Source organism: Colletotrichum fioriniae (genome assembly GCF_027942845.1).
Source record: "Colletotrichum fioriniae strain IMI 355084 chromosome Unknown scaffold_17, whole genome shotgun sequence".
Taxonomy (NCBI): Eukaryota; Fungi; Ascomycota; class Sordariomycetes; order Glomerellales; family Glomerellaceae; genus Colletotrichum; species Colletotrichum fioriniae.
The window spans coordinates 1,030,523-1,048,002 of record NW_027076853.1 but is presented as its reverse complement, the minus strand read 5'-3'; the positions used below and the strand labels follow the sequence as shown (position 1 = coordinate 1,048,002).

Here is a 17,480-nt window from a genome sequence, read left to right as displayed (position 1 = left end):
GACATATGGTGGTAAGTAAGTAGGTTTTGTAATTCTCAAGGGCTAGCCCCGACGACTCAACTAAGGGTGATCAGTGTCGTCGCTGGCTTGTATATACTCATCTCCAGAGGAACTCTCAACGCTCACCTACTGCGGCCCCAAGTCTGACCTACGTACATGTGCGCACTCCTAAAGGTTATGGTCATTTCGGTGCCACTCCTATTTGGTGTATGCATACAGTACGTGACAACCATGAACGTAATACTCATGAATATGATAGATATGAACATTGGCCAAAGTACCCCATTGCGGCTTTCTCCTGTTCAGTTTGGTGATTCATGTTGGCGAACGAGAGTTACTACGCGCCATGTCGGGTTGTAGCGGTCTCTCCATCCACTTCGGCAAGAATGATGTGCTTGGGGTTACCATTTAGCATTACCAGAGTCAGGAACAACAGTCAACTGTGGCACAGGCAGCAGGAGCATCTTGTGAAGGTGTTATGTAGAACGGCTAGCTATGCAAGTCGTCTCAACGTTTGCCATATTCAGCTGAGAAGGAATGATGGACTTCTCTCGCTTCAAACATGCCGAAAGCGAATCTTTGACATGCAAACCAAGCCACCGCCACTGGTTATCAGCCAAGTCTTCTGTGCATTTCGGCATGCTCTGGCGCGCCAAATATGGGGTCTTCAATGAGACTCTAATGCATGAGCAGACAACCAGGTAGCAAGGAACTCTTAACCTGACCTTGTTTAAATGAGGACTTCCCCACAAACCATTCCCAATCAAGCCTCACAGAATACCTTCCATGGCCGAGATCCTGCATCGTCGGCGCTGCGCCTGGTCCAAGAATGGCCCACTCCGGACGTAACCCACATGCCTGGGTTCAAGATTCGCGAGAACCACGATCAAGCCTTTTGAACATCTTTCAGGGTCACTTGGATGCCAGCGCAGGATACCCACCTAATCTTTCGTTGCTAAACCGCTGTGCTTCTCGATTCCAGAGTTGAAATTCGCGACAACAGCCATTGGCAAATCATAGCGCTGTAGAGCAAGCCACGACGTCAACGGTCATCCTTAGCCTCCATCAATAGTGTTTTGCACCGTTGAGACCACAATCGAGTCTCGGTCTGTGAACGAGCGCCAGCTCATCAAACCGACGGGCACACGACCGTCACACACGCCGTTAGCCGAGTTCTGGTGCTTCCCCCATCTCGTCACCAAGAATGACCCCCTTGCATCGCAACACAGCCCCCTTAGCGTCTAGAGGCTAGATCAACCGCGCCGTTGTTACCAAAGATATGAAATGTCATAATCGAGATTGTCCTCCCCTGTCGACTTTGCATCACACCACTCACTACTAAACAGATCACGGTCTTAGGGGACGGAAGGGCAAGACATTTCTGAACAAGACCCTGCGTGACCTGGAGGAAAGAATCTAGGGGTCCTTCCACAAAAGGTTAGCCCCTCGTCATCAACAAACTTCAATTGGTCAATAGCCACATCTCAACCCCTGCCACACATCCTTCCCAATGCCAACCTTTGACGTCACCGAGGATGGTGATCTTGGAGCGCAGATCACCGACAAACAGGTTTGGAGTTGCACAGCACCCAACCACCAAACCCGCCAAACGGTGTCTCAATCGGCTCTAACAGCTAGCTGTCCTTCGGCGAGCAGGAATGAGTGACGGACGTAGGGTATCTAAGTGACCATCTTGGCATCATTGTGCAGCATCAACCATGCCAGCCTGCCAACAATGTCTGCAGCCAGGGTCTCGGCACAGGCGTCCGCCCAAGCGACGTACCTTGCGGTGAGCTGTAACAGGTCACAGCAGTAGGAGAGCCCATAATGACATGTATGAAGATGGAAAGGAAGGGGAACCAGGGGAATAAGTAGGAGGTAGGAGAAAAGAGGTAGATATAATCTCCATGCTCCTCCCGCCCAGAGTCGTGTGTTCCGTCTTATCCAGCATCCCAAGCCTTCATCAACAGAAGCACCCACACCATCAACCACACTTTATAACCTTGTAGGCGAAAACAAGCCTTTCGCCAAATCATCCTAGCAAATTAATTCCCTTCCATCACGCAACACCCCCATATTCTCAAAATGCCATTCTTCGGAGGCGGCCGTCGCGAACCCTCTCCCGAACCAGTTCGGGAGCTGACCCCGCCACCTTCAGAGCCCCGCCGCACTGGCTTCTTCGGCTCTCGCCGGGACCCCTCCCCGGAACCAGTCCACCACCAGCCCGTCGCTGAGCCCGCGCCCCGGAAGCACGGCCTCTTCGGCTCCTCTCGCCGAGACCCCTCCCCCACGCCGACAGCCCGCACATCCCGCACCTCCGCGACCTCCCACTCTTCTCTGTCGTCAACGACCTACCACACATCCCCCGATGGTCACCACACCGGCGGAGGCGGCCTCTTCCGCCGCTCCACGGACGCGTCGTCCGGTCGACGGGGCGGCCTGCTGCACAAGTTTGGCGGTGGAGGCGTAGAGATGGATCCCAGCATCGTACAGGCGCGCGAGCGTGTCATGGGCGCAGAGGCGGCCGAAAAGGAGGCCGACCGCGCGCTCATGGCTGCGCGGGAGAGCGTTGCTGCTGCGAGAGCTGATGTGCGAAGGCTTGAGGAGGAGGCCAAGGAGGAGGCGAGGCGGGCCAAGATTAAGCAGTACCATGCTCGTGAGGTTTCTAAGCGTGGCAAGGCCTTGGGACGTCACGGAGACTAAAGTTCTCAAACACAAATGATGTGGTTGAGGTAAATCCTGCAATATTTCTTTTGTCATTATGAGTTCATGATTTGGACCATGGCGCACGTCGAAGAACAATACGGAGTTGGGAGAGAGCGAGTTTAAAGATTCCACATTACCTTATGTATTACTACTACATACACATTAGCGGCGATTCGGAAATGATATCTGTACAACTAGTTAAGAAATGAAATATTTGATTAACATGACTTCGAATGAACATTTGCGATAAAGAGCTATCGATGCCGTAGTATTCACAATAGTGGCCTTCAATTATAGGAAAATCTGCCCAATAGCCTTCGGTTGAGAGCTTCGCCATATGAGACAGATGAAAACTTGCCGACAGAGAGAAGACAAAGTAACAAAGTCTGAGGCCGTGTCTGACGTGCTGACAAGCTGACAAGACCCCTCCATGATCTGCCCGCCGTTATCCAGTTCTCCAGTCCGACTGCAACCGGGAAATCTACTCAGCTCCGAAGAGTAAGCACAGATCGGGGATGTTCCCGGAACATCCCCTCGCAAATCCTCAGCCTTGACACCCGGTCGACACCACTCGTTCCTCCTCTCGTCCTCTGGCTCTAACCGGAGCGGACACGAGAATCTGCAGCGTCGAATTCCTTGCTGCCCTAGCGATTAGGTTCTCGGATATTTCTTCCTCAAGACGACGATCCGTGTTGCGACGCTTTCTGATACGTTGGCCGCACCGCCAAGCCCGACTCATCGAGAGCAAGGAAATGGAGATGAGAGAGTTTACTGATTTCAAAGACTTTTAGTTGCAGTGACAGAGTTCATGAGGCATCATCTAGTGACAACTTTTCTGGCTTGCTTAAGAACAGGCTGATGGGAGAAAAAAGAGACCAGAACCCAACTGAATACAGCTGTTGAGCTTCCATCCGAAATTTCTAGTTCCAACCAATGCCTCATGCCGTCCACCTACTACCTGCCGAGCACGCCGTTTGTCCGGCCGTGGTGTCCTTCTGCGAACGCATTGAAGACCGAAAGCGACAAAGGGAATGAAACCTGACCCTCCAACCCTGTATGTGCATTGTGAAGTGAAACGGGTATTTACATTTTTTGCTCAAAAGTGGTCAGTGCCCAAAGGTATCAAGAACTCATGTCGGCGACACAATCCGTAGAGTAGCCGCCAAAGTGAAAGAAGAAAAAGTCGCGTCTGCCCAAGGAGCTGGACGGGCTGCAATAAAAAACATAGGATAAAGGCCGAGATGCAAGTCGAGGTGGAAAAGTCCAATCCGTGGAAACGCCGACGCCTTCCAAGTGCCAAACACTGAAAAAATGGAATTCGATTCCGTCCGAAACAAGGGCCGCTCGTTCGATCGTGGTCATGGGAAGATGAAGAACGTCCATGGCAAGAAACGATCCACCAAGGTAGCGTTCCTCACATGATGATGCACTGAGACTCCTCGCGATCCTTCTTGACACTGAGAGCGACGCGGGCGGCCTCGGTGAAGGCCTCGTTGACACCGCGGTTGCGCATGGCAGAACACTCGAGGTAGCGGAGGGCGTTGATGCGGCGAGCGACCTCCAAGCCCTGCTCGTAAGAGATCATGGGACGCTTCTCTCGCTGCTGGCCCTCGGCGGCCTCCTCCTCCTCGTTATCGGCCTCGCGGAGATCGCACTTGAGGGCGACGAGGACTAGCTTAACGCCGGGGCAGTTGTCGGCGATCTCTCCAACCCACTTGCTCTCGACGTTCTCGAGGGAGTCCTTGCTGTCGACGCTGTAGCAGAGCATGATGAGGTCGGTATCGTCTGCGCCTAATTAGCAAGCGATCTCTTGATCCACCCCATTTCGGAATGTCGTACCGTAAGACAAGCTGCGGAGGCGGTCGAACTCCTCCTGGCCAGCGGTATCCCAGAGGGAAAGCTCGATGTGGACACTGTCGACGAAGATGTCTGGCAGCCCAAAGTCAGTATTCAAATTGGCAGAGGAAGGATCGCGACAGAGGCATCTTGCGACTTGGCGGCTTTCGCTGGGAATCGAGGGATCGTACCATGAACGTAGTTCTCGAAGACGGTGGGCTCGTAGACAGTCGGGAAGTAGCTGGGTCTAGTCAGCAAGGGATGCGCAATTGGAAGGCCGGTCATTTCCAGGCCTCCAGATTTGAGGGTTGAAGGGAATAGTGCTGTACTCACCCTCTGGTAAAGACGTTCAACAACGATGTCTTGCCGCACGCGCCATCGCCACTACAGGTCGCAAATCAATTAGCCAAACACTCCCAGTCGCAGCCACGTAGGAGGCAACACAGGGGGAAGGTCGAGGAGGTCTTACAGGAGGACCAGCTTGCGCTGGACGGTCTTGTTACCACCGCACAAAGGCATACTGGGCGATCTGTAGGAGGTGGACTCGGTCGGGTTGTAGGAAGTTGGTTAGGGAGGGTTGATCGAGGTGAGCCGGTGCGGTACGAGGTCGGTTTGCTTGCTTGTTTGTCAAAAGCGAAAAGAATATGCTATCGGCTAGTAGGAGGAATCTGGGGGAGAATTCGTTGTTGTTCGTCGGTCGGTCGATCAGCAAGCGGAAGGTGCCAGAGAGGGTTCTGGGTTGTTGTTTGGAGGTGGGTTGGCACGGCTGGTTGGTGCGCGATGTGGTAGTGAAAAGGAATGGACAAAGAAAGGTCGATGGACTTTGGGGTAACTGCCAGTGGAAGGGAGGTAAATTGATGGTAACGCAGGAAGGAAGGCACGGTACGGTGCGGTCCAGGTGCAGGCGCAGGTGCAGGAATAATGGAAGGGAACGGTGGGGAACAAAAAGAGCAAGGAAGGTCCAAGGTCCAGTGCACTTTCTGTAGATGCAGTGCAACAGTGCTTCTTTGTGCTGGAGAGGAAAGTGCCAGGCAAAGCGGAGTGGCTTGGAGGATGGCTGTGACTGTGATGTGAGGCAGAGGAAGAGCAGGCAGGGCAGGCAGGGCAGGTAGATGGAAAGAAGCAAACGGGAGAAGGAGGCAGGCACTGGAGACCAGAATGAGGTAAAAGGTGCAAGTGTGAATTTGGAGTGAGCAAAAGACGCAGGAGCGGGAAATTGAAATTGGGTTGGAAGAAGGTGCGCTGCTCAATTGGCTGAGATCTTGTCAGAGGGCCACTCAATGGAGTAGAGAAGAGCAAGTGCGGACAGGGTCAGGCACTTCTTGCCGGGGTGAGCCTAGGAGGAAAGGGGACGGAGGAAAACAACACTCACTGCCTATTTGGCGCTGGGCTGGAAATGGACCTTTGGGGACCTGAGGAAGGAAGCCCCCCAGCTGGATACCTTAAGGTAGGGACGGGCAGGAGCCAGTGGGACTTGGAGATATGTACCTTGCTGAGCTGTTACCTAAGAAACAATCTGCTCTGTGTGGGGGAAAGAAAAAACATTCAAAATACTATTATTGCCATTTTCTTCTTCTTCCGAGAGAATACACTTCAGCGTCAGCCCGAGCAGAGCAGAAAGGAGGACCAGCGCAGGGAGGCTGCGTGATTGCGTATTCCGTCACTCGTCACTCAGTACGGAGTACACTTGGACGAATCCACAGGGACCGGAATAGGGAACCTCATGAATGTCACTGACTGAGCGCCTCCACCGAGTTGCGGAGGGCCCTCTGCCAAAGAATGCCCTGAGCACACATACCTACAGATACGGATACCTGCCTGTCCAGCTCGACACGCGTGCTCCATTGTCGACCAGGAGACTAGGTATTCACTTAGACTGCAAGTCCAGTTTGCAGCGTACGGATATCTACAGCTGCCTTCTACTGTAAAGTATACGAAAGACGCTAAGATATCCGTAGATGCGAACTGGGAAGAAACAACTTGATTGAGTGGAGACTTCCCCGCCACACAATTGCGCGCATCTGCACACACTATCGAGCTGCAGACATGTCACGGTAGGGAAATCAGACTGAGCTGCACGAGAAAAGAAAAGAGAATCCCACTCTCGAGAAAGCCACCAGTGGTCCTCCGTCCCGAACGTATCTGCAACCTCCAACAAAGTCACGATATATCCCTCTCACAAAACACCACGATGGACGCCATGGAGATGAAGAGGCTCGGGGCATGGGCCAGTGCGCGTCCAATGTGAGCTGAGCTGAGCTGAGGCCGACCACGAGGTCTCGCCAAAACGGCATCATTGATCCAATGCTTTTCCAGCTTAGCCTTTTGGCCCCCCCGCCCCCTGCCACAATATGGCCGGGTAGCGCTTGAGAACCCCCGGAGCCCCTCAACTTGACTTTCGTCAAGGCCGTTCTTGGTAAGACAGCTGAACGGGGCAGACAAGGTCAGCGAGGGGCACCAAATACTCGCAAGTAAGGTAGGAAAGCATCGTGAGGGCCACTCGGTACAAGAAGATGTTCGGCACTGGAGGCCAGAAACCTCCGCCGAAGCTCGGTTGCGCTACAAGCCTAAGGTAGGCCACCTTATCTTCCGCACTTTCGCCCGGCTGCGGCACCTTTCAAGACCGCCAGAGTCAGACACGACTCATCGTTAAATCCCCCGACCACTATCCACACGAACCTTGTACCTCCGTCTCACTCACATAGGAATATGCAGCTCCAGTGTATGCTGAAGCCATCACGGCCGTATCCCTCGCCCCGTCTCAATATACTGACCAAAAATTGAAGCAAAAATACGCAATCCTCCAGTTTCACCTCATTTATCCCGCCGCTCAACCTCGACCTGTCGTGGGCTGTACGACTCGCTGCGCCCCTCACTCATCCCACACCATCGTCATGTGCACACTTCAACGAGCCAAGTAAGTAAATCCGATACCCACCTCTGTCAAAACAAACGCTCTCCACTACTCAAACGAATAACTCCATCGCTGGCCAAGGAAGCACCGCCCTTTGTGGCAGGCTTATCCCAGCGACACTCCCGCCGCAAAGCGACGGAGCTCGACTCGCTGGAAGCCCCGAGAGCGGCGCCTGTTTTCGGATCGAGGACATAGGCGAATCCACCACACCTTTCACATTAGAGACATAAGGCCAGGCTCGTGGATGCTCTGTGCGGGAGGGCTGGTCTTTTGGCCCTGTTCGATATAATTGTTCTCATTATTATTCGGCGCTGTGAGAATCCTCAATGGACTGCGGTGTCTGAAGGTATTCCGGTATCATCTCCTGCCCCTCTCTGCATCTCATCAACACCCCTCACTTACCCCTCATCGCTTCCTGACCTTCCCCATCAGTAAGGCAAGGGCAGCTGGCATCGTCAGCCTCACTGACAACGCAAGTTCGCGCGATGGAGCAATGAGGCACAGCCAAGAATCGTGACGCATCTCCACCCCTCCGCCAAGCACCCGTTCGCCGCTCCATCGAGCTTGGGATCCTCAACCCCCCAACCCTCCCTGTTGTGCCCGACAACGCCTCCCGCACTGAGTCCGAGTACCGTTACCCCGGATATCCCATTATCAGTGCTCACTGGCTGTTTCTTTAGATGTCTTGTGTAAGATTACACGCCATCTGATCGTGATATGTTCAATGATTGTTCTATTTCTCTACTTATTCGTTACACGGCAACGTTCGACATCACCGTGTCTTGGGTATCCATTATAGCGTTCCATCACCGTATGTGCAGCCTGCAACATGCTCCGCATTCTAGAATCCATCCATGACGTGCAGTCGGCGGGACTAAGGCTTCCAACGCATTCTTGCGCCGAATCCATGGACACGCTTAAGCACGTCGTCCCTCCCTTCCGTCTTCCGGCAGCGTCCCATCCCATCCCGACTTCGTTCCCGCCGGACCCGACCATGCATAGGCGATCGCTGGCTACTGCGACCCATCTCCGTTCTCTCGGCTCGCACGGCGCCCGCTCTTTGGCGCTTGACCTCTGCCACGCGAACGCTCGACCTCCTCTTCTGGTCGTCTGCCCCGCAAGCCGGTAGTTTGCGTGGTGGATAATTTAGCTCGGCCAGGTCTCGCCGGTCCTTTCGCATTCACCCCTCAGTCATCGTCTTTCTGCAGACCCTGCCTACTGCGGCCCATTCTTTCCCCGAGGCTCATGTTGCCGGCCTTCCGGTGCAGACCATTCACAAATTGCCTGTCTCCAAACTTGGATGATCGTTCTCTCGCCTGGTCGTCAGCTTGTCGCGCGGCATTCTCCCGCTCTTCAAGCGCAGCCAGACGGCGCTCGCGGTCCGTGTCGAGGTCCGAAGCGGCTGTCTGCATCGCCGCCAACTTGCGAGCTCTTTCCTCCTCAGCGCCCTTGTCTTCGACCTCTTTGCCACTACTGGATCCATTCGCACGGGCAACAGGTCGTCTGTCAGGCCCTTGCCGATAATTGTTGTTGTTCCGGCGGCCCCGGAGGACTGAAGCTTCTCCTTCCCGGTCGCCGCGCCTGTCGTAACTTCGGGGCGATCTCTCCCGTGGCCTGACGGGTCGTTCGTCCTCGGAACCTGAGTCTCGGCGCCGCCGTTCGCGGTCGTCACGTCTGTCGCGTCGATCGCGTCTGTCGTAATCGTCCTTCTCGCCAGAGTCGGGTCTTCGAGGGGATCGAGATCTAGAAGTACGTCTGCGCTGGTGGTGCCTATCGTCTGAATCGCTGCGTCGACGCCGCCTCTCAGAGCGCTCTGCCTCGTCAGGGTCGTCTCTCCGGCGGCGCGGGCTTCGTGACCTTGAGTAAGATCGCCGCCTCTTGCGGTGCCTTTCCCGATCATCGTCGTCGTTCCGATGCCTGTGATGCCTTCTCTTGTGCCGCTCCTCCTTTCCTTTCGACTTTGACTTATCGTCTGCCATACCCATGGATGCAAGTAATTGCCGACGCTTGATGGGATCATTCATCATGGCTTCGTAGGCGGCCTGCTCCTGTCGCTTAATCGCTAGCAGGGGGTCTTCTCGAACTTTGGCTGCTGTGTCGCGTGCTGTGTTGGCCGTCTGAAGGGCCATGAAACTCTCCTGCCCAGCTTGCTTCTCCAAGTTCTTGTGTTCCGTTCCTTTGAGCAAGTTGTCGATGCGGCGCTTGCCCAAGAGGTAGCTCTCGCGCTCCTCGGTCGTGCCGGTCTGTCCATCGGTAGGTCCGCTATAGAGAAATTCGACGCGGTCAACTCGTTTGGTGTGCCCTGCAGCCTCGAGCTTCTTCTGGAGTTCTTCGCGCTCGCGCTCCTCCTTGAGCTCGTTGATGCGCTGTTGTGTCTTCTTGCGCTCATCGAGGGCTTTGCGTTCCTCTTCCCAGACCTTGGCCTGGTTCTTGATGAGGGAAGGGTGGAAACTCTTCTTCAAGTTGAGATCGCCACCCATCTTGCCGTATTCTTAGCAGAGTACACTAAGATATTCGTCGACAGTGATGAGAGAATGGGCCAAGTCGAACGTTGGGTTGCGTAGTGATCTGTTGGAGATGTAGGTCGTTGATTGAGATGGATGTTGAAACTAGGCAGATGAAAGTCAAAAGGCTGGCAACTGGGTTCGAGTCAAAAAATGCCATGGGAACAAAAGTCGCCTCCAGTCAGGTGGTCAGTGCGCTATCAGAGGCCGTTGGTGGGTCCGCCAATCGATAAGCTCCCCCCGCCTTCCATAGGTTCATTGTCCACCACCTCACAGCTGCACCTGCCTGGAACTGTCCCGGTCATTGTCAACCAGCCTTACCTTCACTTTCAATTTCCAACGACAAACAAACCTACATTTTCTTCCGCCGCAATTTTCCCTGTAGCTCTTTGCCAATCCAGTTACCAAAGCGCACTCCTTGCGATCACCTTTCCCAATACCCCATAACGCCTACACACAGTCAAGATGTCTGACGACGAGGACTTCATGCAGGAGTCTGACGAGGAGCAGTGAGCTTTTTCCCGACGGGCCTCTCAACTCTAGGTTTTGTAGCAGGAACGACCGAGACTGACTAGGCACAGGTACGACTTCGAGTACGAGGAAGACGATGATGAGGACTCTGGAGACGTCGGCATCGAGAACAAATACTACAATGCGAAGCAACTCAAGCTCACCGATCCCGAGGATGCTATTGCCGAATTCTTAGGCATACCACCGTTAGAGGAGGAAAAAGGCGAATGGGGTTTCAAAGGCTTGAAACAAGCCATCAAACTCGAGTTCAAGCTGGGGCAGTATGCAAAGGTACCGCCAATCTGAATTTCCTAGAGGAAGTCCTGCCATGAATCGGAGGGAAATACTGATTTCGTAAGCAGGCGACGGAGCATTATGCCGAGCTGTTGACATATGTCAAGTCGGCTGTGACGAGAAACTACTCCGAGAAGTCGATCAATAACATGCTGGACTACATTGAGAAGGGATCAGACAGCCCCAAGGCCGTGGCATGCGTCGAAAAGTTCTACTCCCCTCACACTCGAGAGCTTCCAGAGCACGAACAACGAGAGGCTATGGCTGAAGACGAACATCAAGCTAGCCAAACTCCTTCTCGACCGCAAGGATTACAACACGGTCACCAAGAAGCTTCGAGACCTTCACAAGGCTTGTCAGAAGGAAGACGGCAGTGACGATCCCAGTAAGGGCACATATTCTATGGAAATATACGCCCTCGAGATCCAGATGCACGCCGAGACCAAGAACAACAAGCAGCTGAAGAGACTTTATCAGCGTGCCCTCAAGGTCAGGTCCGCTGTGCCTCACCCCAAAATCATGGGAATCATTCGCGAATGCGGTGGCAAGATGCACATGAGCGAGGAGAACTGGGCCGAAGCGCAGACGGACTTCTTCGAATCCTTCCGCAACTACGATGAGGCCGGCTCGCTCCAGCGGATTCAGGTGCTCAAGTACCTACTTCTTACGACTATGCTTGTCAAGTCTACCATCAACCCGTTTGACTCGCAGGAGACGAAGCCGTACAAGCAGGACCCCCGAATCACTGCCATGACCGACTTGGTGGACGCATACCAGCGTGACGATGTTCACGCCTACGAAAATGTCCTGCAGAAGAATCAAGACATTCTCGCCGACCCCTTCATTGCTGAGAACATTGACGAAGTCACGCGCAACATGAGGACGAAGGGCGTCCTGAAGCTGATTGCACCGTACACACGAATGAAGCTGTCATGGATCGCGAAGCAACTGAAGATCTCAGAGCCCGAAGTTCAAGACATCCTAGGTTTCCTCATTGTTGACGGCAAGATCCAGGGCAAGATTGACCAGCAAGCCGGCACCCTCGAGATTCAATCGGACGCGGACAGCGATCGTACCAAAGCTTTGTACGAACTGACGCAATCCGTCTCGACTTTGTACACTACCGTGTTCAAGGAGGGCGAAGGCTTCCGATCGACCGAGTTCCCTACCGATGAGCAGACCATGGAGATGATGGGCGGCGGCATGACCCCCAGAGGCGGCGGTCGCGGACAGCCGCGGGGTGTCGGACGGAAGGGCAAGGGCGTGGTGCCATCGATGTGGACGTGAGGAGCATGAGTATACGCGCATGCCGGTTGATTACAGCGGGTTATGAATATAGTAGGCAAAGCTAACGACTGGCCATTGCACCATGGCTGCTCGGTCAGCACCTTACAGCAGGGACGGGGACGGATGTGCTGAGACGAAGAAAAAAGACGATGCCATGGTGGGTGGCCTCGGCAAGCATGGAAAAGGAGTAGAGGCGTTGTCAAAGTAGCTAATCAGGCCATGACAACATACCAAAGAAATTATTCAATCAACATTATTAGTCAAAAGGGAAGGCGACGCTTTTCATCAAACACCTCAATCAGCAGGCCAAACAATCGACGCAAAGTAAGTATAGATGCAGGCAAATCCGTGGACGGGTACGGTTTACAAGCGGCTTCCCGCTGCGGGTGACTCGATCCAAAGAGCTTCCAAGACCTCGTGGAACGCTGGTGCCGGGATACGAGCAGGCAGAGGGACCGGGAGACGGAGAAAGAGGCTAAACATGGAATAAGTTATCATGTCGCACAACGACGACGCGAGGGATCATGAGAAATTGTCTCCTTGGCTGGGAGAGGTATAGGTCCTCTCATCCATCTCAATAGGGAAAACACTAGCACACTAGATACGTATGTTGATTCATCGACTCTTCGGACTCGTAGATCCCGTGGAGGCAACCGAGGATACCGAAAATACGAAGAGTCGGACACGCCTATGGAATCCCCCAATTCGAATTCCCTCAACGCTAGTACAATACGCGATGGTGTTTTTCGCAATGGTGTTTTTGCGACGACCCAATCCAGACCTCAGATCTGTCATCCAGCCTTTGGCTTCGTTCCGGAATCTCAATTCCGGAAACCTCATTTGTCCATAGAGACCGGAATACGACCATCTATCTCCCCCGCGACACGGTGGAGGGGGCATCGAGCTGACCAAACAGCAGGAAAAAAAGAGTTTAGACACGCAGACGATAGACTGGTGATCAACTTATTTGGCTCTCACTCGACACCGCCATCACCGTCCCAATTCGCAAATCAATAGGCCGAAAAGGCGTCTGACCGATCGATGCAGCGGCAGTTTGTCTTGTTGGCCGCGGCGCAGTCCCCCAAACGAGACGCAGACGAGATGAATCTGGCCCTGTCTTGTGTAGTAACCACCACCAACCTTTATCGATTTTCCGTCTTCAGACCTTTACCTTGCAGCAGCGATGTGTTGGTGCTCAGCTCAGCTCGCTTGCTTGCTTGGTGTGCATAGCCCGCGTCGTTGGTCTCGAGGCAGTTTGACTGGCACAGTTTGCAATTTACCCAGACGTGGGTGCAGCAGCAAGAGGAAAGAAAGAGAAAGAACCCCCCCAATAAAAAAAAGCCGCAGAGTCTGAAGGCAGGGAGCCGAGCCAGAACGCGAAGCAGAGAAGGAGAAAAGAAAAAATTCTGCACCACCATCACCCACAAAGTCTCCATCGCTCACCCCGTACTCTTCGGTGTCGTGTCCGTGGCCGTCAATGATACGACATGATGCTGCTGGCGCGGGATTGTCCCGATGGTTCCTGGCAACGTCGCATAAAGGTAGAGACAGGTGGACCCGGGAAGTTTTAGTTGCCTTTGCCCTGGTCCGTTAAGGTGGCTGCAACTGCAAGTCTGATGAACATTTTGCCCACAGACTTCGCTTCCCGTGATGTGCTTTATTTTATCGCGGTACGGAGTACGGAGTACGGAGCATTCATTGCCTTAGCCTTTGGAGTAAGATCTCCAACGACATCGGACCATCAATAACCATCCCACCCGCAGATCACACTTGGGCTGCTATTATGCAGTCGAGTTTCACCCCCGGCCCATCTGCTAGATGCATAGATGGTGGTTCATTCCGTCTCCAAAATACCACTGTTCAGGTTGCGTCGTCTGCCGTCTAAATCGGACGTTGACCACTACCCGCAGGTTAAGTGGTAATTATTGACCGGCGTAGCTTCTGCTCCGGAATCTAGATCTGTCACACTACGTAGCATGAAGACCTTTTTTTTTTTCTTTTCTTTCGAAACCTTCTTCCTTCTTCTTCGGTTCTGCGAGCCAGTCCAATGATCGTGATCCGCTGTCATGGCAGATCGCCATCGCCTTCGTGGGAATGGAGACCTGGCCTAGGGGAAGCCAATTAAACGAGTTTTATTATGCGTCTTTCTGTGGCCACCACCTCCTCCGTACCTGCAAGTAAACTACAATTCCGCGGGCTCGCGAGTAATGAGAAAGGAAAAAAAAAAAAAAAAAAGAGGCGTGGCATGGCGATTGACGAGCCGGTTCAGCCACTCAAATGCTCAAACGACACCTGCATAAGCCGCGACAAGGCGAATCTGTGGTGCACAACGCAGGCGGCAGGTGGGCTGCAGAGTAGCGAACGAGCGAGTGGTCTGCTTTTGCTCTCCGCCTCTGTCTCTCCTCCTGCTTCTCTTTCTCCTCTTTCTCTCGGCCGATTACTGGGCGAATGCAGGCTGGAATCCGCGAGGGTATGAGCGGACGAATTCGGCTCAACCAGCGGAGAGGCCTGCGTGTTAACGAACTAAAAGCCTGCCTTGGATAGTTGAAAGTTCCCTTCAGCGAATACAAGAGACGAGGAGGCCATAAAGGGAGCAGGTAGAACGCTTCTACGGTACTGAGCAGGTCCGCGGCCGGAGCAGTCAAGACTCAAGCGGAGGGAAGCTGATGTGACATGTTTGGCAAGTGTGTGTTTGTCTGCATTATGGATGCTTGCATGCCGTGAGTGTAATTGGATTTCCTTTGTGCCTCAGACTTCTCGATATTACATGACGGATATCGGTACTACGTACGGAGTACTAGTACAATCGATGACCCAAGCTGATGACTACACGACCGCGATGATCAAGACTTGGGGCACGGGGGGTGAGGTGTTGTAAAATATTCTGCTCATGGCAAACGTGTCTCTCTCGCATGGTGCTATGGAAGATCTGACAGAATTTGAATTCGCGGGGATGTTTGAGCCGAGCTTGGCTGGAGAGATGCGCCTTGAGCGTATTTCTGCAGCTTGCCGCAACACTCACTGGCCCTCCTTGGCGGTTGGGAGCAGGAAGCGTGTTGTGCAATGAGGATGGTGGTTCTATCAGGCACAACTGCAGTCATAAGAACGATTGCAGCTCGTTGTTGGAGATTACGCCGTAAACCATGTCGATTTGTGGCGATCCGTATCCCGTATGCGCCGAACATCTCACTCCCTGTCGTGCTTGTTTGCCTTCCCGCCGCTCCGGGGTAGACTAGACAGGTTGATCAACGCAGGCATGGCTCATCGAAGACAGAGCCGACCAGTAAAGTACGATTGAGTGACATGGTCAAAGGCATATGTCCACATCGATGAGATGTCAATCTTGACGTTGGCTGAGTCGTGGACCTTGATCAAAGCATGAGGCGATAATAGCGGGCTTCGTCTACCATGGAACAAGTGATCATCCTCTACATGCGAAGGCAGGGGTTGGAAGTTTCTGAAGGATGAGCTGTCATATTGCCAAGGCCGGTGGTTATTTTGGAGGCCCTTTGTCGGGAAAAGGGCAAAGGAATATTTCGTGCAGCCCCAGCTGCGTATCTGCATGGCAAGCTCCCGAGGCTGGGAGTACTCAAGGGGACTGAGAGGAAGACTACAGAGATAGCGGATTTGGCCAAACTGCCTCGGTGCGTACACCATCAACCATTCATTTGTATATCTCCCACTGCTCAGGATCAAGTCCGAAGGTCTCTGTAGAAGACTTGTACTGCACCTGTCATTCTTCGTACCTGTGGAGACGGGACGGAGCGAACGTGGGACGGGACGGGGTCTAAGTGGGCGGAAACGTAGCCGATGCGACGTTGCTGGCGACTGAACGTTGTTGGCATAGCTCGCTCACGATATTCTCGGCGGCCCAGCTAAAGTCTCCAAACTCAAAGGTCTCAGTGTGCCCCCTTGGAAAAGGAGACATCCCAAACATCGTCTTTGATGGAGCGTTATTGGTGGCCTCGGATGCCGCAGTGGCCGGTCTAGACGATGTTCCTTCATCTTTTAATCGATCCACAACTTCTTCACATGCCCTTGACGTTCTGCCGATGCTAACTTTCTGTCGATGATCGAGGTCCGATCAGGATGCTGTGCTAATCGTAGTCTCCTGTTTCCTCGAGCATACAGACTAAGATGAATCTGCAATAGCGTCAGAGAAACACCAGGGGCATAGGGCTTGGGGTAGCAACGTTGTTATCTTGGTCTGCTTTGCAGAGTGCAGCCGGTCTCTCTTGAGAGCTCCGTAGGGAGCGCCGCCAGTTAGTCACCCATGCTCCTCCTCCTGCTGAGAAAGTGCTGGAACCAGCTCTTTTGCTGGTGCTCTAAAAGCCGGAATCAAATTGTTTCCTCGAATCTGGTAGGCTCCCATCTGTTGTCTTGCCTGCCGACGCTGGTTATCGCCCATTCTTTCTTTACCTCTTCCCCATGTTATGTGGAGAACACTGCAGAAAACCGTACAGAGCGAACGAGATTCCTACTCAGTTCCAAACGCAAGACAGATGGGAAGACGTATCGGTACACCATTGCCGCCTCTGGATCCCTCCGTCTGGCACGGGATTGGCGTGCCTGGCTCATTTGGTACAAGGAGCCTAATGGAGCAAGAGAAAAAGAAGAGACTGCTTGAAGCGAGCTGCAAAGGTCGATAAGGGTCCTCTGTCGGGCGCCAAGTCTCTGGAACATCTGGCTTTTCGAAATCGACTTGTCTTGACAGAATAGATCTCGGGATGCTCAGATAGCTTCTTGCTTTGCTCAGAATGTGTAGTTCAACTCCAGCCTGTTCCGCATCGGGATTTGTTGCGATCCATTCCAATATGAATGCTTCTCGGAAGCAAAATGTATTGAAATCGCTTCGGTGAACGGGAAATGCCCCTTGACGTGTGCCAATGATTCAAGATTGCGCCTACCAGGAAACGGGGCATGTAGATCCCAAGGTGTCCCCACGCTCCACGTTGCCACAAGACCGAATTTACAAAGTTGACATTGTCGAGTTTGCTTTCCCCTAGACAAACCGCATTCTCCAAGTCCAGGTCGCGTGCGGAACAGGCCGTCCAGAAGCTCCACCAACCAATCTTAGCCGCATGGAAGATGAATTGACACATCGTAGTCGTCTGGCTTCGGTTGATCATGACCAGTGACCAATATACTTATTGACGGATGTCCGCGAAACTAGTGAGCGTGTTTGGCGAGTGACTTGTCGAATCGAAAGCCATTCATCCCGATGTGTTACGGGATCCCGACTGTACGGTGGCCCTTGGCATCGGCTGTGCCGCTTGTCCTCCTTGTCCATAGCTCAAATTTGCGCAACAAAGTACCTCCCATCACCACTTTGCGATTATTGTTGAGTTGGTCTCAGCGAGCACATTGGTCCCCGGCGCCAGACACTAGGCAATGCCCGCAGGGCAAATCAGTCGCGAGGCTGCTTCAAA

At 53.3% G+C, this 17,480-nt stretch overlaps 4 protein-coding genes across 4 annotated transcripts; 2 read left to right on the top strand and 2 right to left on the bottom strand.

The window, feature by feature from the left end:
* Positions 1-2,085: 2,085 nt before the first annotated feature.
* On the top strand, positions 2,086-2,703 carry N0V96_011481 (uncharacterized protein; the record flags this gene model as incomplete). The annotated part of the gene is made up of 1 exon (XM_053192112.1): positions 2,086-2,703. One exon carries the CDS (start codon positions 2,086-2,088, stop codon positions 2,701-2,703), a length of 618 nt encoding a protein of 205 aa, XP_053050276.1.
* A 1,417-nt stretch (positions 2,704-4,120) lies between these two features.
* On the bottom strand, positions 4,121-5,061 carry RHO3 (Rho GTPase; the record flags this gene model as incomplete). The annotated part of the gene is made up of 5 exons (XM_053192113.1): positions 4,121-4,491; positions 4,546-4,635; positions 4,734-4,783; positions 4,876-4,926; positions 5,012-5,061. The coding sequence occupies 5 exons, from the start codon at positions 5,059-5,061 to the stop codon at positions 4,121-4,123; spliced, it is 612 nt and encodes a 203-aa protein (XP_053050277.1).
* A 3,582-nt stretch (positions 5,062-8,643) lies between these two features.
* Positions 8,644-9,936, bottom strand: CWC25 (RNA-splicing factor; the record flags this gene model as incomplete). The annotated part of the gene is made up of 1 exon (XM_053192114.2): positions 8,644-9,936. One exon carries the CDS (start codon positions 9,934-9,936, stop codon positions 8,644-8,646), a length of 1,293 nt encoding a protein of 430 aa, XP_053050278.2.
* A 489-nt stretch (positions 9,937-10,425) lies between these two features.
* On the top strand, positions 10,426-12,051 carry N0V96_011478 (uncharacterized protein; the record flags this gene model as incomplete). The annotated part of the gene is made up of 4 exons (XM_065759284.1): positions 10,426-10,469; positions 10,542-10,761; positions 10,833-10,972; positions 10,998-12,051. 4 exons carry the CDS (start codon positions 10,426-10,428, stop codon positions 12,049-12,051), a joined length of 1,458 nt encoding a protein of 485 aa, XP_065612181.1.
* Between the last annotated feature and the right edge of the window lie 5,429 nt (positions 12,052-17,480).